At 48.1% G+C, this 26,803-nt stretch overlaps 1 protein-coding gene across 2 annotated transcripts; it reads left to right on the top strand.

The window, feature by feature from the left end:
• The first annotated feature begins 1,020 nt into the window (after positions 1-1,020).
• Positions 1,021-24,257, top strand: UBTD1 (ubiquitin domain containing 1). 2 transcript variants are annotated; one of them, XM_081911975.1, is made up of 3 exons: positions 1,021-1,239; positions 21,095-21,322; positions 23,120-24,257. In XM_081911975.1, exons 1-3 carry the CDS (start codon positions 1,170-1,172, stop codon positions 23,503-23,505), a joined length of 684 nt encoding a protein of 227 aa, XP_081768101.1. In that variant the 5' UTR covers positions 1,021-1,169; the 3' UTR covers positions 23,506-24,257. The 2 variants fall into 2 exon arrangements, with proteins under 2 accessions (XP_081768101.1, XP_081768102.1); XM_081911976.1 differs by lacking the exon at positions 1,021-1,239 and adding an exon at positions 5,538-5,686.
• Positions 24,258-26,803: the final 2,546 nt, after the last annotated feature.

Genomic DNA, 26,803 nt, shown 5'->3' with positions numbered 1-26,803 from the left:
GTTGAAAAGCTTCATGAAAAAGGCAGGTCTTTTTTTAAAAAAACAAACAAACAGAGGGATTGGAAGGAAGGAAGGTGGCTCCCTTTCATGTTTTGAAAGGGAATCCTATGCACCCAGGGCAAAGGCGAGGCTCTTCCACTGCCCATAGGGTAGACTGCCATGTCTGTCTTGCTAAATCCAACTCCCATTCAGTACAACAATAACATTGCCTGTTACAGATTATTGCTGGGCAAGCCGGCTCCTCTGCAAGGTAACAACAGGACTTTGGGATGCCAACCCCAGCAGGACCATCCGACTGCTCTAGCATTTGTTGGCATATAAAGAGCCAGCCTTTGCAAATTATTATTATTATTAATTTCATTTCTATACCGCTTTATATTTTAAAGAAAAATCTCAAAGTGGTTTAGAAAATATTAAAACATCAATAAAACATTCTGAAGAAAGTCAGATATAGAGTATACAGTCAAATCAACATAATTAACAGAAAACTAAAATATTATCTTAAAAGATTTCAAAATAAAACATTACAAATCTGGCTGCCCTAAATTGGGCCTGGAGGTCGCGCCTCGTGAGAGTTTTAGGAGGCGACTGAGGAGCAAGTGAGCGGGGGGGGGGGCGACGGCTAGCAGCCGCGCGCTACGAGCCCAGGCCAGCTCCCGCTGCTCCCGCTGTCGGGGGCGCCGGCCCTGCTCGCTTTCTCCCGCCCCCGCCCCCTGCAGAGTGGTAGCCCGGGTCACGGACGATCCTCTTCCTGGGGCTGGCAGAGAGAGGGCGGAGTGGAGGCCGGGCTCCTGCCGCCGAGTCACATGCTCACCTGGAGAAGGAGGAGGAGCGCGAAGTGTCTCCCAGGGCCGGGGGATCCTCCCCGGCTCAGATCCCCAGCTCTTCGCGGAGTAGCGGCTGCAGCGGCGGCGGCGACGGCGGAGGCAGGCATTGGAGCCGCTGGGCCGGATCCAACCTGAGAGGGCAGCAGACCTTAATCGGCGCCTCCCGTTCCGCAAGACTCCAAAGCCCCGTCTGGAGGGAGGCGGAGGCGGCAGCCGCGCCGCACAAAGTTTGCGTGCTCGTCCGGAGGGCGGATTGGGGATCCGGCTCCATGCGGAGCGGCAGAGCCCGGAGCCGGGCTCAGGCGGGTAGATCCATCGCAATCGCAGCCTGGGGTTGTCGCCATGGGCAGCTGCGTGGGGAGGCAACACCGAGAGCGGCCGACCACCCCGGGGCACCCGCGCAAGAGAGCAGGTGAGCGCCGCCGGTCAGGCACCCTCTCGGTGCCGTGGCAGCCGGAACGGGCAAGGGAATCTGGGCCGCTGGAAACACAACCGGGGTTGGGCCCTCGCAGACACTCCCCTGGGGGCCCTTTGCTGGAGAATTAACTTGTCTCAGACCCCCCACTACCAACTGCCACCATAATCGGGCACCGAGACCACTGCCAAGACTGGGAATAGGGCACCACTCTGCGATTGTCTTGAGTGGGCATCGGATCTTTCAGGATTGGGCCCGGATGAGGGCATAGCGGAGCGGACGGTAGTCTATGTGCTTCCTCTCCTGTTAGCTATGGGAAGATTCGGTTTGGGGGGATTTTTAAATGACCTGGATCTACTGGGTGGTCTGTACTTCCTCGGGGAAGCGTGTGGGATGTGTGTTAGTAAATGTATTGGTGGAGTAAGGCTCCCTGGAGCAATTTGGGTTTCTACTGATCTCTTAACTCCGTGTTTAGGAAGAGTGTGTGGGATGTCCCAGAAACTCGCCTACCGGATTTATGTAAGAGCCAGTCCGGCCCGTCTCACCAGATGGGTTGGAAGTGCAAACTACTGTTCCCCCACTGGCTCAGAAGTACAAGTTTGGGCTTGGGGCTGCTCTGAGGTCAGTGGGCTGCCACCTCAGGTTTCAAATCAGAGTAATTTTATTTATTATTGCAGATTCACTAAAAGCACTTTTATGCAGCTTTATGTGTTGTTGCGGAAACAAGTAGTGCACAAATCGTAATAAGATGCATTGTAAGCCATACAAAAATAAAAGAGCAGTATAAAACCCAAATGATACAGTGTGCATAGATGTGTGGCTAGGTCCTAGCAAGAACATTTCCTTTGCCCTTGCTGCTTGATTGGAAACTTGTCCTGCAAACCATGATCAGGTACTCTGGTCCATGTGTGGGCTCCAGGACAGATACCTTCACAGCATGTGCTAAGGCCACATTTGCTGCTAGAGAGATTGCAGCCTTCTCTGAACCTAGGTGCGGAAATTCATGTCCATTTCCAGGTTCAAGGGCCCTCCCTGCTGAGTCTCCTGCAAAATGATAAGAATTGAGCTAGCTTAGGCTTTGCTGCCAGAGTCTGTGCATGTGACCCTGTGTGGTGTGTGCCCATGTGCGCAAGACCTGCCCTGACTTTTCTTAGTCCAGGTCAGTCAAGAGCACAATTGGTTCCCACCCCAGACGGCTCAGATCAGCCTCACTCTGCTGGAGCTGCATTAGTTGGATCAATAGCAGAAACCGCTTTAACTCAACAAGCTCATCAGCAGTATTTGGCATTGGCGGTGGTGCACACACACATTGATGCAGGGTTTCTGGAGACAGAACAGTCGACTTCTCAGCAAGAGAGAGGCCTTTGTGGACATGAGAGCATTTAAGGTACAGTCTCTGTGTACGGCTGCTTCGGGTTGATTATAGTTTTTCATAAACTTGCAGATTATTGGTGGTGCTAGAGCCCTGATTAAAACCATGCCCTTGCACTGCCAAAGTGATAGGTGACACCTCCTCACATGCTTCCTATAAATGGGTATTTTGGGAGGTGTTGTTTAGGGGCTCCCAGGCAGCCACTCTGCAGTTGCTACTCTGATTTCACAAAGAATTGTGTCCTGAGGTCTCCCTGCACGATGCCGTGAGACTGGATTTAACTTTGCTGAGCCCTGCACATACATCAAGACCGAACCCCACCAGCAGCACACACTGTCTGCTCTGATCTATAGTCCACGGTGGTCTGAACAGGGTATGCATCTCTGCATGTTCCCGCTGGAGAACTTTACCCACTCTAATAGAGATTGGGCTAATAGGACTCCTTGGCAGAAACCCTGAAATGCTTTGGCACCATAGTGGCTATTTCACTGTGTGGCACGAAGGTTTATACTTGACACCCTGCTTTATATGATACTTGAAGTGCTCACTTCATGCCTCGGGTATAGGAAGCTGTTGTCTATGAAAGCACAATAAACTAGTCTTGAAAGTGCCATGGCACTTTAAATATATATATATATATATTGGTGCTACTGACCTAAATGCTTCCAACTACACTTCTGGAATTTATTTCTTGGAAGACCTGAGCATGTACTTTAAAACCAAAAGTAAACACTTGGCACAGTTTGTAAGTCTTTCTTGGCAAATCACTCTGGGCAGGAATGCCTAGCTTTTGCTTGTGGGGAGCACTGGCTGGAATCTCTATTGCTGTTGGGCTGGGTTGTGAGAAACAGGAAACACTAGCTTCCTTGTAGAGCTCATGTTTTGCATGTAGAAGGTCCCAGGATCAATCCCTGATATCTCCACAAATTGCTGGGAAAGCCCTCTGCATGAAATCCTGGAGAACATCTGACAGTAAGTGTAGACAATAGTGAACTTGATGGAGCAGTGCCTTGACTTAATACTTAGTTCCATGCTGGGAAAAGGATTTAAGATTTTGTCAGTCTAATATCTTATACAGCAGGGAGCTGGCACCAAGAATCAGGATCTTCTGGGACAGGATACACTACTAAAAAAGAATAAAGTTTACCCTAATGCATTTAGTCCTTTTGTTTAACTGTTTCTGCAAGCATGTCGGACTCCTGCTTTTGTTGGGCTGCAGTCCTACCCACTCTTACCAGGGAGTAATCCATATTGAGCACACATCGGGACTTGCTTTGAAGCGAAAATGCATATAATTGTGTTCGTTAGGGAGCAGGCTATCTCCCTGCCACAGAAATCTTGAGCTGCTCTGAGGCTTTGTGGTGGTGTTTACCTTAAGTGCTTATGAAAAGTTGGGCTGGCACTCCTGGTGATGTATTGCTGGCATTTTGCAAACGCAGGCAATGTGAGCTGAGCTGAGTCTTCAAGAAACAGCAAAAACATGTCCCTGATCTACTCATCCAAGAGTGCGAACTGGAAACTGTGCAGTCAAGTGCAATGCGAGCATTTTGGCTGATGGGATCGGCTGAGTTCTGGACTAAGCAAGTGTGGACTTTAAAAATATTTGGGGATGTGAGTTGCACCAGAAGCTTAGAGACCAACAAAGGGAAGCTCTTACAGAAGGACTCTTCTTTCACTAGAGAAAAATAAAAATAAAAGGGAAAAAGCCCTGATTGGGTTAAGGGCATTGAAGATCCCATGGAACTATGAAAATAATTTGGAGCACTGATAGCATTGCTGAACTCCAGCACAAGAATGACTTTTTGCCTCCAATTATGACATAGTGTCAACTTAAAGGCTATGATATTGGCTTCCGGTCCTAAATTATGGGTCCGTTACCATAAGTCACTGCACTTCATCCCAACAATGGGCTGGGTGGAATGATACTTAAGTTTCCCTATCCCAACTCTCTGAGGCTCAGGCTGTTTTGGACACTATGTTCTTTCAGCTTCAGGGTTGTTTCTTGTGTTTGCATGCATGGGTAAACATAATATGTAAATTGCTAACACATGGACCTGCTTTACTGATAGGCCTATGAAATCCCATGATGGTTTGGGAATTCTGGTTTTCACAGGTCTTTTGATGAGTCAGGCCCATATGTTACCAATTTACACATTCAGTTTGCCCATGCATGCACTTGACGTCACTGAAATGATTCCTACATATGCCACGCAAGTGTAGCGTGTGAACCTATCCTGGAAGAAACTCATCAGCTGGTTTGGGTGTTGTGCAATGTGCAGTTGCCTGGCATGCTTCTTTCTCCGAGTACACCCTATCATAATCAGAAACTGGCCCCACCAAGGGACTGCAGGACTGACTCATGCTTTTGCTCTGCTCATGCAGCCACGGATTGCAACTGCCTGCGTGTTGCTCCCTGCAATAATTACTGTTTTGTAGGAGGCAGAGAAAGGGAAACAGGAAATGGGGAGGGCTGGGTAAGTGGGCTGAGAGCAACACTTGTAAGTTACACCTTCCCAAAGAGGAGGCTGACTGCATCTGATCCATAAAGAACAAGCAGGGGGGTTGGATATCATATGTAGAGGGAGAGAGGACTTCAGAGAATCATAGGGCTGGAGGAGAGGTGGGCTTATAGGCCACCAGGTCTAATCCCTGCTTGAAGAGACCACCACCACCTTTCTTGATGAGAATTCTGCCTTCTGTCACCACAAGCATATTGCTGTTGAGTCTCTTTCTTTTTGCTGGCCCCTGCTTGCCCTGCGACAGTTGATGTTATTGACTGATTTGCTTTGATGTTGTAGTCAGGCCGGGAGTTGACCTGTGCAGTCCAGGAGGTCATGCCTGCCTTGGCAGCTGTTGGCTTACCTACTCTGATGTCACAATGAGGCTTGCCTGGCTTGATTGTTTGCGGAGGCCTTGGAATCTGTTGGGTTCTGTGGACTGCAAGCGTCCTACGTGAGACCAAACTGCTCTTCTGTGGCGAGATGGTCTTTCACGTGATACCATGCGGGTGCTGAGTCAGATCTGTTGAGCCATCCTGGGGCTTTTGAGAAAGAGGGACTTGTGGTTTCTAAGGTAAGGGAAAGCTAGAATGTTAAATACAGTGGTACCTTGGGTTACATACACTTCAGGTTACATACGCTTCAGGTTACAGACTCTGCTAACCCAGAAATAGTGCTTCAGGTTAAGAATTTTGCTTCAGGATGAGAACAGAAATCATGCTCCGGCGGTGCTGCAGCTGCGGAAGGCCCCATTAGCTAAAGTGGTGCTTCAGGTTAAGAACAGTTTCAGGTTAAGAACGGACCTCTGGAACAAATTAAGTACTTAACCTGAGGTACCACTCTACATGTGATTGACTCACGTGCAACCGCATATACGTGTGGTGCCGGGAAATAATTAAATCGTTCAATTCAAGCTTGGAAATGGTGGGAGAGAGCTGGAGAGTCCTCGTGGCTCATGAGGAGACCCTCCCTGGAGCCTGAAAAGGACGACAGTGGAGGCGGAGGAAGCCCCAAAGAGACTGGAGGTGCAGTGGCACTTTGTTTACACTGCTCAACCTCCCCACCTAACAGCTGATGTGTGGAGTAGCGCAGCAGCAGCTGCTTTCCTGCATGTCCTCCAGCCTCCTACCAGTCCTAGAGCTTCAATTCTAGTTGTGGATATTTCTGGTATGAATTGAAGAAGAGTGGCAGAGAGGTTGTTTAGAAGGTGCTCCCCACTTTATGCAATTTCACTTATGCACACGAGGGCCCAGAACGTAACCCACACATAAGTGAGGGGAATGCCTGTACTGAACTACGCTATGGTGGTACAGTATTTTAGAATAAATGGCATTGTAATGACCCTACCAGCCCTGCTGGGATAAGACAATGGATTAGTAGACTAGGAAGTTTTTCCGAACTGGCTGAAATTATGATACTGCTATCAACATAGTGTGAGCTGACCAATGTGTTCTGATAGGACCCAGCCCCTGGGTAAGCAGGTATTCCTGATTACTGTCTGCCTTCTGCCCTTTTTCATTTGTGTCATTAAATTTCCTGTTTTGGATTGAGCTTTGGTTTGGATTTATTGCCTGGTTCAGTTGAAGGATGGGTGCAGACCCATGATCCTGGTTATCTTTGTGTCCCACAGGTCAGATTTTAACCCCCTGGTTATTTAGTGGAAGTCCCACCCTGTCTGTCTCTGTTACTACAAGAGCATCTTGCAAGGTTGGAAGCTGTGCGTCTCCCACCCTCTTTCTTCTTTGGCATGGTTCAGGTTTTCAGTAAGCTAGTCCTGTTACCTGCATGCAACAGTTCCTCTGGCAGGCTTTAATCTGTGCCCAGCCCCCAGCTCCCAGGCCTGATTGTTTGCTTAGCTCAGAAGGTGTTGCCCAGATGCCTCCCTGCAGAGCAGCTTAGGCAGGAATTCACACCTGGGAGCCTAAGTTTACACTTACTGCTGCTTGAGGGTGTGGCATCGCCAGTGGCCTTCAGAACCATCAGGGAACAGATGTGCACAGGCTGTCAATTTAAAGGGGCAGATTTAGGGTATCTTATTGCAAAGCCCCCTGCCTTGTGATTCATTCCTGTCCTGCTGCATCCTCTGTGTTGGTGAAAGACAAGATTGCCTGCAGCTGAGCCCCTTCTGTGTTGACCAGATCAAAATAGGACAGGATTTCTGCACCTTTAATAGTTGTGTAGAGGAGGAAATTTTGATGGCTACAGCTTGTCACATTGCAGAGCTGAGAGAAACTGCACCCAGTAGAATTCTCCTGTCTGCTCAACTGTTTGGGGGCCATATCCTGAGCTGCGTTTGGTTAGCCTAGCTGACTCACAAAGCTGGGGTCCTTATTTGCTGACAGGCTGGCGCACCACTGCCTGTTCATTGTATTCGTAACCCTCCCCTCTTCTGCACCATGTGGCGCTTCCCTAGAGTGCACAGGAAGAGCAGTGCCAACATGACTTCAGTTAATGTGGCTTTTTCAGCAGACTTCTTTCTTTCTTCTACTGTTTGGGCCCTGGAGTCAATTTTGCAAGGCTGGTGCTGGGAGACTTTTCTGGCTTTGCCCAGTCAAAACCAGAATACAGTTCTCAGGGAAACAAATGCCCTTTGCGACATAACCCAGCATGGCTCATAAGAACATAAGAAGAGTCTGCTAGATCAGGCCAACAGTCCATCCAGCATCCTTTTCTCACAATGGTCAAACAGATCACTGTGGGAAACACACTAGTGAGACCCGAGCGCACCAGCACCCTGCCCACCTGCAGTTGCCAACAACTGTTATTCAGAGATTTACTGCTTCTGGCAAAGGAGGTGCTACATAGTTACTGTGGCTAAAAAAGGTAAAGGGACCCCTGACAATTAAGTCCAGTCGTAAACAACTCTGGGGTTGCGGCGATCATCTCGCTTTACTGGCCGAGGGAGCTGGCGTACAGCTTCCAGGTCATGTGGCCAGCATGACTAAGCTGCTTCTGGGGAAACAAGAGCAGCGCATGGAAGTGCCGTTTACCTTCCCGCCGGAGCTGTACCTATTTATCTACTTGCACTTTGACATGCTTTCGAACTGCTAGGTTGGCAGGAGCAGGGACCGAACAATGGGAGCTTACCTCGTTGTGGGGATTAGAACCATCGACCTTCCAATCGGCAAGCCCAGGGCTTAGTGGTTTACACCACAGCACCACCTGCGTCCCTAGTTTCTAGTAGCCATCAATTTACCGTCTCCTCCATGAATTTGTCTAATCCTCTTTTTAAAACTATCCAAGTTGGTGATCATCACTGCCTCCTTCAGGAATGAGTTCCTCCGTTTAACTATGTGCTGCTTGAAGAAGTACTTTCTCTTATCTGTCCTGAATCTTTCAATATTAATTGTATGCCAATGAGTTCTAGTGTTGTGAGAGATGGCGAAAAATCTTTTCTCCATCCACCTTCTCCACACTGTGCATAATTCTGTGTCACCTCCCACTTACCTTTCTCTAAACAAAAAGTTCTGGATGGCCTCATTAAAGGGGAAAAAAATCTTGGATGATCCCGCAGCCAACTCTGACATTTCCCAGCACCATGTAACATAATTCAGTGGGCAGGACTGTCCTTGGCTAATGCATCATGCATTTACCAATCCTGGTGGTGGTTCCCTTCAGAAAATGCTGATCCCTTCTGTTTTCTTGCAGAATGCCTCTTTTGTGCACAGGCAATTTGTCATCCAAGGGCTCATGCAGGGCAGAAGGGAGAAAGAGAGTGGGCACAGCTGTGTCTGAAGGGCATGTCCAGGCAAGAAACGACAGAGCTGTGTTAACACAGTGCATGGGAGCATCTTGCTTCCAGCAACACAAAAAACAAAATGCTTCTGCCCTATGTGTATCCCCTTCTGTGACCACAGATGCTACGTTTATGCTGTGTTGTCCCCAGATGACTTCTGGATGTGCAGTATTCCAGCCTCCTCTGTTCCTGTCAGGGTGCTTATTAATGTGTGTTGCTAAGGAGCTGTGCCTGCCCACCGGCAGATTCCCAAGGATGGGCAGTTGAGGAGTTGCGATTTACTGCATTCACACAAAACAGACAACACTTGTAGGGAGAGATGTTCAGGATCCTGAGGCTTAGTCGTCATCTTCTGTACCTGGTTCTCTGCCTTGTCCTGGCAGGAACTCTTTCATACCCAACTCATTTCCATATTTGCTACATGTGGTTTTATGAGGCTCCTAAATCATCCCTCCCTCTCCGTGTTTCTCTGTGAAACCTCTTCACCTAACAGACTGTTACTGATTGCAGGCTGCACACCAGTATTCAAGTCCATTGGGCTTTCTCCCTGCCTTCTGCTTTTGGTGCAGGAATTGCTCTCTTGTTTCCTGGCTATGCTGCGTGAGGGCAAACATGAAGCGTTTTGAAAACAGTAGCGTGCTATATGGAAACCATTGCTGTTATGCATATTTTCAGCTCAGGAATATCGCCGGCTCAAGAATGGCAGGAGGATTAACGTTCAATGTGTGTTATCACATGCAGTCTCTACCTTCATAAGGACCTAATAAGAGCCCTGCTAAGTCAGACCTAAGGCATCTTTAGCCCAGCATCCTGTTTCCCACACTGGCCAACCAGATGCTTATGGGAAGGAATCCCACAAGAACTTGAGAACAATGCAGTGGTACCTTGGGTTAAGTACTTAATTCGTTCCGGAGGTCTGTTCTTAACCTGAAACTGTTCTTAACCTGAAGCACCACTTTAGCTAATGGGGCCTCCTCCTGCCGCTGGGCTGCCGGAGCACAATTTCTGTTCTCATCCTGAAGCAAAGTTCTTAACCTGAGGTACTATTTTTGGGTTAGCGTAGTCTGTAACCTGAAGCGTATGTAACCCGAGGTACCACTGTAGTCCTTTCCCACTGTCGTTTCCCTGCAACTGGTGTTCAGAGGAACTAGAAGCACTATGTCCTGGTGTAGCAAGCAGCCATCACGACTAGTAGACTGTGAGAAGCCATGAATTTATTAACACCCCTTTTAAAGATTTTCAGCTAGTAACCATCACCACAAGCACCAGGAAACTAGAGTTTCTTAGGTTCTGCTAGTGGCATCCATCAGGGATCCTAACCTTGGCTTTGAAGGTTTTGGGAATGATATATGGTACACCCTGAAGCAGTAGAGAGCATGTTGCATGACAATCTCCCACTGGGTTGAGCATGAATCCTGAGCTCGGCCTTGCCTATTCTCTCCTTACTCTCTGTCCTGCCCACATCTTTGTGGCCTTGGTGTTAAACAGCTGGTTCCTTTTCTGTGCTGTCACCTTCCTGATTCAGATATTTCAGTTGGATCCAACATGTATACATTCCCTTTAATACCAGTTACAGATAGGTAGCCGTGTTGGTCTGCTATAGTCAAAACAAAAAAAATTCCTTCCAGTAGCACCTTAAAGACCAACTAAGTTAGTTCTTGGTATGAGCTTTCGTGTGCATGCTGAAGAAGTGTGCATGCACACGAAAGCTCATACCAAGAACTAACTTAGTTGGTCTTTAAGGTGCTACTGGAAGGAATTTTCCCCCTTTAATAGTTCGCTCTGTTTTGCTTCTGGGTACTTGGTTTCCAAAGGAATTAAGAATCACATATTCCTACATTGAAGCAGATGCCACCCGACTCAGGAGAGGCAATGGCAGAAAGACCACCATAAGTTGTTTTTTCAGACTGGCTACATGGTTCCTTCTTTTTTCAGCTTGCCTAATTTAGAGTGAGATTTATATCCCACATTGCCAGTGCTCAGTTTCAGAGGGGTAGTCAGGTCAGTCTATACAGTGGTACCTCGGGTTAAGAACTTAATTCATTCCGGAGGTCTGTTCTTAACCTGAAACTGTTCTTAATCTGAAGCGCCACTTTAGCTAATGGGGCCTCCTGCTGCTGCTGCGCCGCTGCTTCACGATTTCAGTTCTCATCCTGAAGCAAAGTTCTTAACCCGAGGTAATATTTCTGGGATAGCGGAGTCTGTAACCTGAAGTGTATGTAACGCGAGGTACCACTGTATTGTAGCAAAAGCAGCAAAAAGTCCTTTTTGTGGCTGTAGCCTACATATTTGGTATGTCTCAGTTTTGTGCATTTTATAGTTACAATAGCAGGTACATGACTATTTAAATATTTTCTGACCCGAGATCCTTCCTCCAACAGACCACAAACATTCATTTCTTCCCAGTGACACTTGTTTCTTGATTCACCTGCACAGAGGAAGAAAGACTTTTAAAACAGCCTGTGTGTGTGTGTGTGTGTGTGTGTGTGTGTGTCCGTGTCCCCAGCATGAACCTAGTGTAGCTTGTCTCTTTCCTGTGTGCCATTTCACACAGGGATCCCATAAATCTAATATAATGGTTGTCTTGATATACGATCAAATGTTTTAATTCTTCTTTGTGAGGCTAGCATAGGAGAGCCACTTTATCAAGTCATGAGCTGTTCCTTCCTGTCTGAAAAAGGTAGCTGAAGTCATTTTTTAAATGCCATGGTAAAACCAGTCTAGCAACTTGAAACCTGGCTTCCCCTCACCCACAGAGGAACACCTTGCTTCTGTAGTCAGCTACTGAACCTGCCTTCTGATTCCTTTGTCTAATGATTAAGAGTCCATCGCTTCCTAAGACAGTCCTAAAGACTGTCATGTACTGTATACGTTTTACGTTTGGCTCCCTCCTTCACACAGCCTTTGGGGTCACACCCTCCCATAATCTGAGTAACGTTAGACATGCCATCATTTGTTTTGCACTAACAGGATGAACCATTTTAATATCATACCCCCAAGTAACCTAGAAATCAACATGTTTTCTTTGTAGCGTATAATTATGTCCGTAATTTTGGTCTTGTTTGCCACAGAGATGACTGGGCCAGGTGCAAATGTAAGTCCGGGGTGCTCTAGGTATCAAGCAGGACTGTCAGGCTTGAGGGTGCTGAGTTTGAAACATGGCAGATTAGAGATCTTGCCTGATTCCCTTCTGGCATGTTGCAAACACAGTGCATGTGCTGCCTGTACAGGTGAGCTTCCCGATGGTAGAGCTAGAGATTGTGTTTCTGGGGAATAAAGAAGAAAGAATATTGAAGTGGAGATGGGGGGTGTTTAGGTTAGGCTTGGCAGAGCAGGAGGGGAGCTCAGCCCATTGTTCTCTGAAGAGGGAGACAGCTGGGGAGTGGGAGGCAGCCCATCCCCACTTAAGCTGGGGAGAGGGAAGTTTGGGGGGGTGCAGACTCAGGTCAGCATGTGATAATGTGTCACTTATCTGAAAACACCCAGAGTGTTGGTGTGAAGGGCCTGTGTGTGTGTGCAGTCAGTGCCCTTCTGTCTTGGTGAAGGAGCCCCAGTTCCTTTGAGACTTGATAGTGATAGACAAGCAGGCTCTGCTGTAGGGAATCGAAGCTTGTTACAGGGCACACAGAGAGAGAATCTGACCCACTGCTGGCGATTTCAGTTATCAGCTTGGCGAACTTGATCCTTCCACACTGCACGAGTGCTGGCTGGGCCTAGCAGCATCCCTAGTCTTCTTAAAAAATGTGGTTAGTTTTGCTGTACAACAGGTTCTGCAGAGTGACGATTCCTTAGCATGTTTTTTAAACCTGTTGTCTGTTGATCTCCTCGGATGCCTCCCAGCTCTTATGATTATGAGATAATAATAGTTGCCTCCACAGGCAAGTGGAAGTTAGGTAATGTGGGGGTGTGGGGGTGTGTGCAGATCTTGTTGTCTCTTCACCTGGGTTTGAAAAGGACCCGAATATTTCATTAAAGAAAACCAATAAATGGCTGCTGGCACAGATGGGACGATGCTTTTCCTGAGGGTCCCTAGGTTCCCAAGAAGTTGAGGGTAGTGCCTATGCACTTGCACTTCTGCTGGAAATGGTGATGAAATATTTGGCTGGCCCGGATCCGTAACCTGATACAATAAGGCTTTGGATACACTCCTCTGTAGTGTTGCTGCAACAGCCATGACTCAGTGGTGGAGCACTTCTTTTGCATGTTAGAAAGTCCCATTCCCTGGCATCCCCACACAGGGCTGGGTTTGTTCTCTGTCTGAAACCCTGGACAGCCAGCAGACAATGCTGAGCTTGATGGTCCAGTAGTGTGACACTGTATAAGGCAGCCGTTTCCTGTGTCCTTGTGCCTTCTAGGAGGAGACACCCCAGGCAGGATATTTTCTCCCCAGACTCATCAAATCTGGTACTTGGAGAAAGGAGGAAGGAGATTCCACACACAACTGCAGTGTCAGGAATGAGTGGTCCGTCTTGAGCTACTGTGGGATTTTGGGGGAGCAAAAACCTACACATCACAAAAGGAACATCTTGCAGCAGGGTAAGGTGTCTAGAACCTGTGGCTGAACTGGCTGGACTTTGGCAGCAGTGTCATTAAATAGCAGCAGCTTTGCACTTGCTACCTAAGGTTGGTAGTGGTTGCCACTCACTACTTCCCTCTCTGCTTTCTGATCATGGATTGAGAGGCTGAAAACAGTTGTTTGAGATGGATTCCTGTGCACCTTGTGCCTGGTTCTTGAGCTGAGCACCGACTTCATAAAAGACAAAGCAGAGGTCCCGGGTTTGGAAGTAAACTGGATGTCTCCTAGCTCCACCTCTGAACCAGAGAAGGGCAGACCCAACCTTTCATCATCCTGAAGCTCCTTCCGATAGGGACCACAAAGCTGCCTATCACTTTAAGAGCTCGGAGAAAGCAAGAGAGCCTGTGCCAGGCAGTGACAGTGCTTCCTGGGCAGAGGGACCATAGCTGCACACTCTCACTGCCTTCTGTCTTTTAAAGTAGCAGGCAGAATGGCCAGAGTTGTTCTGATCAGTGCCTGATTGGCAGGTAGACCTAGAAGCTGTCTCAGGGTTGTCCAATGGGAACCCAGCCTGCTCTGAAAGCAGCCTTTGTACCTCTTCAGTCAAAGACCATTTCCTCTGTGTGCTGAGTTGCCTGGAGCCAAAGGAATGGTGTCTCTTGTCTATGGAGGTGGCTGCTGCCTGCCTCTTCCTCTGCCTACTACTGAGTTAATTGTTCCCAAGCTAATCTCCTTGAGAAGCTTAGCTTAGCTGGGGGCTGGGAGAAGCCAGGAGACTCTACCTATGGCCTGGTAATGCCAGCGGCTTGCTGTGTAAAGCAGGTGGCCAAAATAAGTTCTGATTTTGCAGAGCAAGTAGAAGTTATTTCCCTTTGCTCCTATATTACGAGGTGCATAAAGGAAACTGTTTGCCCTTGGGGTTCAATTAGCTCCAGCAGGGGGCCTTGCTGGCTCCCCCATCCTTCATTGCAGAAGTTGTCTGCTAAAGATGCCACATAACTCATTTTAAACAGGCCTGACCTGTTTTTACTTGCCATCTGTCCAGGTTTTTGTTTTAATTCAGATTTAATGCCGGGCACCCGGCCATTTAAAAAGCAATTTGCGTATTAAAATGGTGCAACTACAATAGTTCGTATGCAAATAAGCCACCGCTCCTTTTGGCTGTGTAAATGTGGGAACCCTATTGCCAGGCCTGCCTCAGGTGCCCCTCCTCCTCCTCCTCTGCAGGTAAAGGACCTCTAACCAAAGTATCCTGGTCCCTTAGTTGTGATGGCAACTCCCCCTTCCTATCCAGGGCAACCATAAAAGGTTGCTATCACCTGTAAGGTATCGGTGGAGCCATCCTCAATGATGCAGTGGCCATGTTTGGGGACAAGGGAAGGGCCACCCAAGTTTGGGACTTGACTTGTCTCTTGCTTTTTCCAGCTTTGTTCTCTTTTTCTGAGAACATGTCTTGCCCCTGGCTTTTCTCTTCATCTACCCACCCTAATTAGACTTAAACCTGCAGCACAAGCTTCTTATACAGCTGACTTGGAGCTAAATCCCCTTGCAGAGCCAGCCTGGGCAGGGTCAGCTCAGGAAGCTGGCCTTCTGCTTCCTCCACAGAGAGCGCTGAGCAATGCACCTCTGTGAAATGCATGAGGGGCGAGTGGTGTGGGGAGGCCTCCCCTCTGTGCGCCCCTTGAATCCGGAGGACATTTTCCTGGGGGATGAAAGGGCCACAACAGCATTGGGGGCAGGGCAAGAATTATTGTCTGGAAAACGATGTTTACTCTGTGTGCCTATGATTTCATCTTGCTTGCACTCATGGAATCCGTCACAGAATTTGGCACCCATAAATTCTCCGTTTTCCTGTTAAAACTACACATCTGTTGCTGTTACGGCTGTGAACAAAAGCTGGGACACGTGGGCAGTGTTGGGCGAATTCCTCGACGCCAGAGGACCCTGTGCAAGACTTCCAGCTTCAGGGGCGGGTGTGGGGAACAGGGACAGGAAGGTGTTTGGGTCTTCCCTTGGGTGTGTTGTTCCCATCTCCCTTGCATCTGACCATTTCCCAGATCCAACTCATTTGAACGTTTCGATCTTGGAAGCAGAAGACAGTATGCGCACACACAAAAAGCAAAATACGTGCATATTTTGCATGATTTCCATAATTTATTCAGGTCACCGAATTTGAACCTCCTTGGTGCAGAAATATACACAGCCCTCATTGTTCGCCTTTCCTCCCAAGTACCAAGGAGAGGTTGTTGCGAGATAAGAGTCAAACAATATTGCATTGATTTTTCCAAAACAATTAGTCTCTATGATCTCTTCTGCTGCAGATAGTGACCCCACAACCCATGAGCAGCTGCTCCATAACACTTACTTCCTGGTAACCTAGTGGTTACAGATTCTGTGCTGTGGTGCTTTTGTGGTGGGTGGGAGAAGTCAGCTGGGAATGAGATGGCAGCAGAGAGTCAGTATTTGACTTTGTCCCAATGGGATCCATGCAGGACTTGCTCCCTTTGCTAACGTGGCACTTTTACCCAGGATGGGAGGGGGTAGCTTTTACTTTCCCAGCTATTTAGTGGTCTTATGAATATTACATGAGAATTACAGGCTCCTAAGAAGGGGAATGGCTCTATATTTCGCTCCCTGTTCCTTGGGAGCCAGGCTAGTGGCTAGCTGTCCGTTCTGGGATTCAAGGGCAGCCATTTCCCCCAGCAGTGTGTGTGACTTTCTGACCTGTTCCAGGGTTGTCATTGGCTAGCAAACTCTCCGTACAGGTTTTATTTCTGCAAATGGTACTGAAGCACTGCTCTTTCTCACTGCTCCCATTAAATTGCAGCTACTTACCCCAATCAATGTCTTCCTGGCCATCTCTAGGACCCCTAGAGATTGTGGCTGGTTAATTACATCCTGGCGGCAGGTATTCCAGTCACCGCATCTCGTGGGGTTGGGCTGGATCAGAGTGCTTGCTTCCCGCACATCTCCCCCTCTCCCCCCACTTTCTCCAGACTGAACATTGCAAGGAGGCTGAAATCTACAGTGAAAAGGACACCAAAGTCTACAGCAAGCAGCAGCAGCATTCTGAGGGCTGCTTGGGAAGCAGAGGAAGCCTTGCAGTGAAATCAAACCTTTGGTCCATCTGGCTCAGAATTACCGAGGCTGATTAGCAGCAACTCTCCAGGATTTGAGGGCCAAACTGCACATGGCACTGAATGTGTCGCTTGGAATCGTGTCAGGGGTGTTGTTGTGGTTTATTTAATATTGGTGCAGGGCCCTAGTTTTCATCAGGACCACAGTGCAAGGGGTGGGGAGGTTGAACCCAGTTCACACCCACCCACACACCACTGTTGTTAGCCTAGTAACAACCAATGGTTGGGGGGAGTTCATTGGGAATGTGAGGAGGGAAGGAGCCTTCTTGCACTTTACAGTCCTGATAAAATCAGGCCTCCTTGTGCCTGCTTTAAAAAAACCAACACAACCACCACAAAGTGTTTCCAAGTGATACATTTAACATCACATGCAGTTTGGCCCTTTGACAAGGAATGTTTCCCAGCCCTTCCTGCAGATGCCAGGGGCTGAACCTGGGACCTCCTGCAGGAAAAGCATGGGCTCTGCAACTTGAGCTGCAGCTCTTCTGAGGTCCTGTGCCAAAGAAAACCTCAGGAGACCTTGCTCAGGGCTGTCCTCCGGTTGTATCTAAGATCCGTTTCCTGCTGCTCCTTGGGACCTCATTATGGACATGACATCTGACAGTTCACCCATGAGTGTAAAACTCCTAACGACATGCAAGGCAGGGCTGCTCAGTTGGATCTTGTATTGTTCTCAGCCTTTGACCCCTGGTCTTATTTGACATCCATAAACTTTGGTCTCCAGCTGTTTGGGACTACAACTCCCATCATTTCTAGCTAGCAGGACCAGCGGTCAAGGATGATGGGAGTTGTAGTCCAAAACAGCTTGCAGCCCAAGTTTGGGAAACCCTGATACTCACTATTGCAGGCATGAGGAACATAGAATACTGTCTTACACTCAGTCAGACAAATGGTCCATACAGCTTAGTATTGTCTTGTCTGTTTGTTTGTACCCTGCCCACCTGACTGGGTTGCCCCAGCCACTCTGGGTGGCTTCCATGTATAAAAACAAGTAAGACATTAAACCTTAAACAGCTTTGCTATACAAGGCTGCCTTCAGATGTCTTCTAAAGGTTATATAGTTACTGCTCCTGGATTAACATCTTCCCAATTAAAGCTTTTATAACCCACTTTTTTCTCCAAGGAGGTCAAGGTTCTTCCCCCTCCTCAATTAATCTCCACAACAACCCTGTGAGGTAGGTTAAGCAGAGAGGCAGTGACTGGCCCAAGGTCACCCAGTGAGCTTCCTGGCCAAATGGGGATCTGAACCCAGATCTCCCAAGTCTTAGTCCAACACTCTAACCCAGCCTTTCTCAACCTTGGGTCCCCGGATGTTCGTGTACCACAACTCCTATCATCCCTGAGCACTGGCCATGCTGGCTAGGAATGATGGGAGTTGTAGTCCAACAACATCCAGGGAACTAAGGTTGAGAAAGGCTGCTCTAACCACTACACCACACTGGCTTAAAATAAAAATAAAAATCAGCATTTTAAAATTATGCATTTTTTAAACTGTTCCCCTCTCCTTTTCTCACCCTCCTTTCCTGCCCCACTCCATTCTCTCATTCCTTTGAATGGTTAAATCAGACAGCTTTAGAATGGAATTGTACTTGTTGTGAGCTACTGTAGCAACTGTAGCCAAAAAGGTGGGTGTAATAATAGTAGTAATAATAATAATAATAATAATAATAATAATGACTCTGAGGCACGCTTGAGTTGGGGGACTTTGTCTGAATGCACTGCCATGTGAGAGATTGTCATGTGACTTGGCATTTTCAAAGGTTCTCTCTATATTCCCCTCATACTCTGGAGCACAGAACATGACTCACAATTCCATCTCTCCCCCCACTAATTACGCTCTTAATGTTAGTGCTCCTTGGCCCCATCATTATACTCAGTGGCGGGTGACATTCACTGGGTTGTTTTGCAGAGCGCCAGTTATATCCTGGGTATTCTTATTTGTGGTTTCTGTGTAGACCCACCCTTGGGCTATGTGCCTCTGCTCATGAGAGCTGTGGAAGTCTGTAGAGCAGGGGATTCCCAAAGAGTGGTCCATGGTCTGCAAGCTTCATTCCGGGAGCTCACGGTGTGTCTGTGGATTTGGGCTGGAGACAGGAGCTGGCCCACCCATCACATAAAACATTGCCATTGATTTTTAATTGTATCTTGATGCTTTTTTATGGCAGTGGTTCCCAATTAGCTAAGTACTGCAGGCCCCCTGTACAGTATTTCAAAAGCCAAGCCATGGACCCCCGACTTTTAAAAATGTTGATATCTCTTTGGTAGCTTTTGTTACATGAATGGTGCCATGGATCCCATGGGTGGGTTATGAAACACCAACTGGGAACCACTGTTTTATTGCATTATATTTTGAATTCCATGGAATTCTAATTGAAATACTGTTGACTCGCAGCTTATGTACATTTAACTTGTGTGATCCCAGCTTTAACTGGTTGTATCCCAGAAGGCAGGGGGATGGCAGAGTGGGGGGGGGGGCCTTTGGCAACCCCACCTCCCATTGCACACACCTTGGGAGAGCCGTTCAGAGGTGCAGGGAGAGTCTGTAGCTGCCTTGGAAGAGAGTGCAGAGGTGCAGGGAGAATGCTGCACTGTGCTTTTTTATGGTTTTAAAAATGTTGTTTTGACTATACACAATTTTGGCTTTATGCGCTATCGCCCGGAATGTAACCCCCGCATAAATTGAGAGTCAACTGTACAATAAAATGCTACATATAAGAGATAAACCTTCAACATTGCGCTGTTACCCTCCATCAGTGCAACCATTTCTGGATAATCTTCCCTCTCTTCCTTCTTCCTCTGATTCTCCAGAGCAGATTTAGGGGAGGATGTACAGGGGGCCTATGGAAGGAGGAAGGAAAGCCCCATCCTGCTCGTGGGATCGTTTGCGTTGGCTTCCACTAGCACACCAGGTTAATTGAATTTGGGCTAGAGGGTTGCATTCAACTAAGTCTTACTCAAAGTTGAGCCACTGAAACGAATGAACCTAAGTTAGTCATGTCCATTAACCTCAGTGTGTCTGCTGTGAGTAGGACTAGTATTGAATACAACCCCAAAAAAGCCATAGAAGCCATACAGCATCTAGCACAGCACATTTGCTGCAACAGGCGAAAATAATAATTTAAGTGCTGTGCCGTGACCCTCAGCAATTTCGAAGTGGTCCCTGGGGGGAACGTTTGGGGACATAAGATGAGCCTTCCGGATCAGACCAATGGCTCTTGTAGTCTCGCATCCTGTTTTCACAGTGACCAAACCGATGCCTGTGGGAAGCCTGCAAGATGGTCTGTTCCAGAAAATGAGCTGAGGAAGGGATGTGCCTGCCTCTCGGAACATGCTCCAAGGGGTGTAGCAAACACCTTCCTGTGTAGCCCAGAACATTCCTGGCAATTTCACATCTAGCCCAGTAATTAGGCTCGTAACGTTGGTATTGTTTGCCACATCATTATCCCCAATAGTAGGTTGCAATCTCCGTATTATTTTGCAGAGCAACAGTTATGACCTTCCTGAGCTTGGATATGTTTGTTAATATCTCACATGGCATTAACCTTTGTGCCAAATCATCTCAAAAGGTGGCTCATGTTTAGTTTGTCATTCTGTACACACACACACCAAGACTATCCACACAATGCTTCTTCTGCAGGTTCTCTCTTCTTTATAGATGTACATTCTTGCAATCTTTCCAGTGTTATGCTCCGTATGTATCCTATTAAATTTCATCAGTTTTGTGTTCTCGGCACAGATCTGCCGTGTATCGAGAGCAAAAAGAAAGTTTGTCCTCTCCTCCGTGGTGCTTTTAGCCCCCTCCAGTTCCATACTCAATTAAAAGAAAACGTTTCATAGCCTTCTCTGTTTAATGCTGAGTAGTTATTTCCCGAGACAGCTTTCCACTCAGATTGTGAGGCTCCCTGCTTTGTATTAGCTGTTCCTCAACTTGGTTGCGTGCACAGTTTTTGGATGACACATTTAGAAAATATTTGGAAGGCCAAAACAAAGCTAAGATGGAGAATGCAAGATTTTGTGCAGAGATAAAAATGGAGGAAATGTGCCTGTTCAGAGAGGGAGATTGAGGAGAGATGTGGGAAGTATTGAAATGTCCCCCTTTTAAATCACTGTTAAGAAAAACGAGTTTCCTTTAGAAGGGAGGTATAGGGGTGTTTGTCGGCAGATATGCACCTGCTGGCTTTGTTTTGGGGTGCCTCGTGGATCCTGCATCTGGTAAAGGAGCAGAACTTGAATAAGACACTCAAGAATCCATGCCACAATTAGGAAGAGAACCCCGATGAACTGTACTTTTCCCAGAGGAGCCCCTGCCTTGCTGTATCTCATCCTTTGCCAGCCTTGCGACTCACCAGACTCCAGCTCCCTGGCTTATTCTCTGGCTAATTCCCTGTGCTATAAATACTGCCTGGGGTGAAAAACTCCCTAAGGCTCCGGTCAGGGCGGTGGCCGTGCAGGAAAAGCTCTGCCAGTGGCTACGTGACTCGTGCCAGGCTGTGAAAAGGGTGGGGCAATGGCTGGCAGAGGAAAGAGTCTGTCTAGGGTGAATCTCTTGCTTTGGGGACCCCCCCCATCTGAAGCCTCCCTCTCCCTCTGCAGGTCGCAATGAACCTTTGAAGAAAGACCGTCCCAAGTGGAAGAGCGACTACCCCATGACCGATGGGCAGCTGCGGAGCAAACGGGACGAGTTCTGGGACACGGCACCGGCCTTTGAGGGCCGCAAGGAGATCTGGGATGCGCTCAAGGCTGCTGCCTATGCAGTGGAGGCGAATGACCACGGGCTAGCGCAGGCCATTATTGACGGTGCTGGAGTGACCTTACCCCACGGTATGTGATGGCAGGACGGGAAGTGGGCAAGAGAAGAAATAGCACAGGGCTAGTTCTTTCTGCCTTATTTCTTGCCAGAGGTAGAAATCATGACTTGTGCTGTGAGCATAAAATGGGAACTTCTATCCAAGCAAAAATCATAAAGCAGGAATAGGCAATCGGTGCTCCTCTCCAGGTTCGTTGGACTGCAATCCCAGAATCCTTGCATGGCTGTTGGCCATGTTGGCTGGGCTCATAGGAGCTGGGAGCTGCAGGGCCAGAGATTCTCCCATCCCTGTCTTAGGGCCTGAAATCCCTATTTGAACCCCCTTGCCTGCCTGCCACAGTACAAGCACACATGTGCACCTGCAAACCCAAGATAGCAGCAAATGTGTCTTTATCACCATGCATATTATGCAGGTTAGACACACACGGAAGTAATAATTGGCTATGCCTCCCTGCTACTTGTCTCCACTGTGAGAAAGGTGTTTACTGCCACAAAATATATGAAGTGTCCTCAGAGCGGGTACTTCCAGGATTCTTGAGCTCTTTTGATCCCTTCTGTACACATTTGTTCCTGGAATAAGGACAACATTCTCCCAAGTCCTGAACAAACTGAGACAGCTTTGCACTGTACCTGCCACTTCACCTTCAGGAGGAAAGAGAAAAAGTGCCAACTTCATCCCTGTTACCCTGTGTTAGTCTCTGTATGGATGAAGCATTTATTTGTTTATTTATTAACATTGTATGCTACTCTTCATCCCAAAGGGGCAAACATCAAAATGTTAAAACAATACAATCTTAATAACAAAACAAAAAAACACATTACAACTTTTTGAAACAATTTAAAAGTGTCTTAACACATTTAAAAGCAGTCACATAGCCTCACAGTTACTATTTTCAAGGTTGTCATGGCCTGTACCTATAACCCATCAAATGCCTGTGTAGTGGCACCCGCCCTGTGGAACGCCCTCCCACCAGATGTCAAAGAGAAAACCAACTACCAGACTTTTAGAAGACATCTGAAGGCAGCCCTGTTTAGGGAAGCTTTTAATGTTTAACAGACTATTTTATTATTTTAATATTTTGTTGGAAGCCACCCAAAGCTGCGAAGCCAGATGGGTGGGGTAAAAATAATTTATTATTATTATTATTATTAAACAGGGAAGTTTTAAATTTCTCCTGAAAGCCAATAATGAGGGAGACAGATTCACTTAATCGTGGAGGGCCGTTCCACAAATGGGGAGCCACGAACAAGAAGGCCCTGCCATGGGTCAAAATACCAATTGGGCTGCAGCCAGAATTAGTATGACCTACAGGGCCTCACCTGCCAATCATAGGGCCTGGGGTGCTTAATGTTGTGGGAGATGCTCCTTTAAATACTTGGTTCCCGAGCCATTTAGGGCTTTGTACACCAGCACTCACATCTTGAATTGGGCTCAGTAACTTGCTGGCAGCTCACTGGCAGCTGGGGTGTGATTGGTGGCTGGGCAAGGTTGTTTGGTTTGAGAATTGGACTAGGACCTGGGAGACCAGGGTTCAAATCCCCGCTTGGCCATGAAGCTCACTGAGTGAGTTTGGGCCAGTCACTTCTCTCAGCCTAGCCTACCTCACAGGGTTTCTGTGCAGATTGAACGAGGAGGTGGAGAACCACGTACGCCACCTTGCGGTCCTTGGAGAGAGAAAAAGGAAATATAAATAAATTAAATAAGGAGAGGAAATTGAAAACTTACATTTAGTTTGGTGGGGAAGAGACTGGGTTCTGTTCCCCCCTATAAGCCTCTCACGCCCCCTGCTGGCGCTTTCTTTCCCCTGCAGGCTCCCTCACCGAGTGCTATGACGAACTGGGTAACCGCTACCAGCTTCCAGTCTACTGCCTGGCCCCTCCTGTCAACCTGATCATGGAGCGGAGCGAGGAGGAGGGCGTGGAGCCTCCCGAGCCAACGCCCAACACCCGGCGTGAATTCCCCCTCAAAGTCCGCCTCTCCACGGGCAAGGACCTGCGCCTGAGCGCCAGCATGACAGACACTATCGGGCAGCTGAAGAAGCAGCTGTACGCCCAGGAAGGACTGGAGCCCACCTGGCAGCGCTGGTTTTTCTCAGGCAAGCTCCTGACGGACAGGAGCCGCCTGCAGGAGACCAAGATCCAGAAGGACTTTGTCATCCAAGTCATCATCAACCAGCCACCTGCACCGAGGAACTGAGCTGGAGGCGGGTGGTGCGGCGCCCGGCCTTCAACCCAGGGACTGAGATTGCAGGAGGCTGCTCTTGCGCCTGGAGGGGGAGCCAGCAAGTGGCACCCTCGGAACCAGGGCCGGAAGGTTCCCCAGCGGCCCCTGAGAAATTGCACATACTCACTCGCTGCAAGAGGCAGCAGACTGAGTTGACAGCGCAGATGGGCAACATTGAAAGTGGTTTATCCCCGTGGTTTATCTCTCGGGGCCCTTTGGGGACAATTTTTTTAAACTTCCCAGAACCCCAAGGATCGGACCTCCCCCCTCCTCCCAAATTATCCAGGCTCTGGGCTCGGCTGGCACCGAAACACATGCCTCCCCCCCCCCTTGCTCAGCTCCCATCCGGGCTGAGCTGCCTGCACTTGAGCCTATATGACGGATTGTGGACGCTGTCTCCTGGGCACAGCTCTTGTCGTTTGGGCACTGAGAAGCTGGAGACCAAAGTGTCCCTGACATGAGGGGCCAGGCTGGGCCCAGGGCTGCACTACGTGGGTCAGAAGACCCTGCCGGTTCTGGCTGCATTTCCAGGCCACTGAATGAGACCTTGAGTAATGCTGAGGTTGGCCCTCTTTGCACAATTTCATGGGATGAGCCCAGCGAGGCAGTTGCTGCTCATCCTGGTTTTATGGGCAGCCCCTCAACCAGATAAGGTGCGATATGGGGGAAGATGGTTTGTATGTATAGGTATCAGTGTAATTTATCAATAAAGTCTTTTCCAACTAGCCTGGAGCCTGATTTCAGCTGGGAACTTGCTTTGGGTGCCTTCGCTTTCTGCAAGCGTCAAACGACTTAAAGAACCGGCCTTATGAACTTGGTAAGCTGGATTTGCTTTTGAAGGAAGAGGTTGTCAAGCAATGCAATGCCTGAGCATCTCCAGAAGGGCAATGGGCAATTTGCATGAGGCAAACCAGGTAGGAAAGGCTGAAGCTCAGTGGTAGAGCAATTGCCTTCATGCGGAAGGTCCCAGGATTAACCCCAAGTGGGGCTGGGAGGGATTACTTCCTGAAGCCGCGGAGAGCCTGTCAGTGTAGACAAGGCTAAGCGAAGTAGACCAATGGTCTGTCTCAGTATAAGGCAGCTTCCTGTCTCTCTAGGAACCTGAAACTCAAGTGAAATCCAAATTTCAATGTGGAACCAGAAGTTGCCTGGAGTAATGTAGCTGTTAACCAGAAGGTTGGTGTTCAAGGCTACCCAGGGATAGCTGTGGACAGGATTCCTGCATTGCAGAGAGGGGGATGGACTAGATGGCCCTCAGGGTCCCTTCTAACTTACTATTCTGTGATTCTGTGAACTACATAGTGGGCACAATAACAAAAATGGGGGGCTGATGCAACATGTGGGGAACCCTCTGCAGATGAGAGGAATGGCTGCCTATTTCCTCTTGTACTTCTCTGTTCCAGGCCTTTTTCTTTCCTTCTTTCCTTCAGCCGGTCCTGTTTCCCTTTTCACAGCCTGGCTGGAAAGGGGAGAAATAGACACTGCCTGCACAGAAGAGGACCAGGCAGCGGAGGTTTGTGCACCACTTGTGCCTTTAGCAAGGGGAGGGAAATGTGGGTTGGGAGCCCCCAGGTTCCCCTTGTAAGGTCTGGCTTGGCCACTGATCCAAGTTCTCTGGCCACATCTAGTCAAGAGGTTTTTGAGATAACACACCAGACGAATACGTTGAAAAATGGTACCACTAACACATCTTAAGCTTATTGCTACAGGATGCCCGCCCTCTGTGTACAGGTGCTAATTGCCCACCTGCAAAGCACAAAGGAGAGAGGGGAGGGCAAGGGAAATGAAAAGAGCAGAACCCGTGTGGAAGATCTACTTGGACAATCTCTGCTTGATGGAAGGTCAAGCATGGACAGAAGTGCTCAGCAGTTCACATGACATGTGTACAGCACTGCTTCTGAACATTTACACATGTGGTCTGCTGCATTACTATTTAATACTATTATTACTATAATCTGTAAATCTCAGGACAATTTACATCATCATAATCTTCATTGTTATTATTTGTATACTGTCCTATACCTGCAGGTCTCAGGGCGGTTCACAACATAAATATAAAGAATACAGAATGCATAATCAAAATAGGAACAGCAAGGAACCTCAAATCCCCCGTTATTCAAAGGCAGAGGTAGTGATGGCCACCAACGTGAATGGCTTTGGAAGAGGATTAGACAAATTCGTAGAGGATGAGACTATTATAGCCACTAGCCCTGGCGGCTATGTTCTCCCTTCACTGCCAGAGAAAGCATGCCTCAATACCAGTACTTACCAGTTTCTCCAAAGCAGCGTACAAGATTTCATGTGAACCAGCATCCACATCTAGTTATTAAGCGACCATCAGTTCCCATCAGATTCATACATTGGTTTTGTTCCGTGGCACTCGTACAGCTGCCATTCTTTAAAAACAATGTGTGACTAAAATAATATGCATACTTGCTCTCCTTATAGGTTGGTTTGGGGTCAGAACTGTCTAGTAAAACAGGGCTGGTGACAAAAAGAGCACCCACGGATTTGTAAGATGGGCCAGGATATATTTGGACGGGTCCTCCTCCCCGCTGCTTGACTGCTGTGGCTCATCCTGGCCTCTTATCACCTCTGAAGCTGCCTTGCAGGCTTGGAAGGCGTCCCACGTCATTAATTCTCAGACTGGTTATTGGGAAATGGGATGTTATCTCCATCCTGTTGTGCAGAAGAGCACCCTGGAGCTCAGGAACGACTTAAGTAGCACTGCTGTCACTGTACAATTGGGGGCTATGAGACTGAGAGGGATAGACTGATGTGTCTGTTGCCATAAATAACTTCCAGCTCATCCCTTCCTGGTGTCCTCTCACCTGCCCCCACCCTCCCTAGTTCACCCGATGATATTCATCCTGTTCCACCACACTTTCTGTTCCAGGCTTTGTGCCTATGTTAGCTGCTTGGCAGGTTGGTAAACTGTTTCCTGGCAGAGCCCAGTGGCTTGGGCTAGTGCCCTCGTGAGCAGGCCCCTCTGGAGATTTTGGCACCCACAGCAGAGGGCAAAAATGCCCTTCAGGTATCATGTGTCTCATCACAGAGGCAGGAGTTCTATGCTGGGGGAGCAGCAGCCACTAAGGCTAGTGATGGAAGCCTTTTAGAAGAAGGTTGGTTGGTTGACTTAGTTGATTTACCTGCTGCCTTCACACAATGAGCTGTGCCCAAAGTGACTTACAAGTTACAACAAACATTCACTTATCAAAATACAAAGCACTGGGGTGAAAGGCCAGTTTACAAAATGTATTGATAAATTCAG

Source organism: Podarcis melisellensis (genome assembly GCF_964234715.1).
Source record: "Podarcis melisellensis genome assembly, chromosome: 5".
Lineage (NCBI taxonomy): Eukaryota > Metazoa > Chordata > Lepidosauria > Squamata > Lacertidae > Podarcis > Podarcis melisellensis.
The sequence above is the reverse complement of the archived record's forward strand: the minus strand, read 5'-3'. Positions and strand labels throughout refer to the sequence as shown.

Coding starts and splice junctions, on each gene's coding strand:
- UBTD1 (XM_081911975.1), top strand. CDS start 1,170: ATGGGCAGCTGCGTGGGGAGGCAACACCGAGAGCGGCCGACCACCCCG. Junction 1,240..21,094: donor GCACCCGCGCAAGAGAGCAG/GTGAGCGCCGCC, acceptor CTCCCTCTGCAG/GTCGCAATGAACCTTTGAAG. Junction 21,323..23,119: donor TGGAGTGACCTTACCCCACG/GTATGTGATGGC, acceptor TTTCCCCTGCAG/GCTCCCTCACCGAGTGCTAT.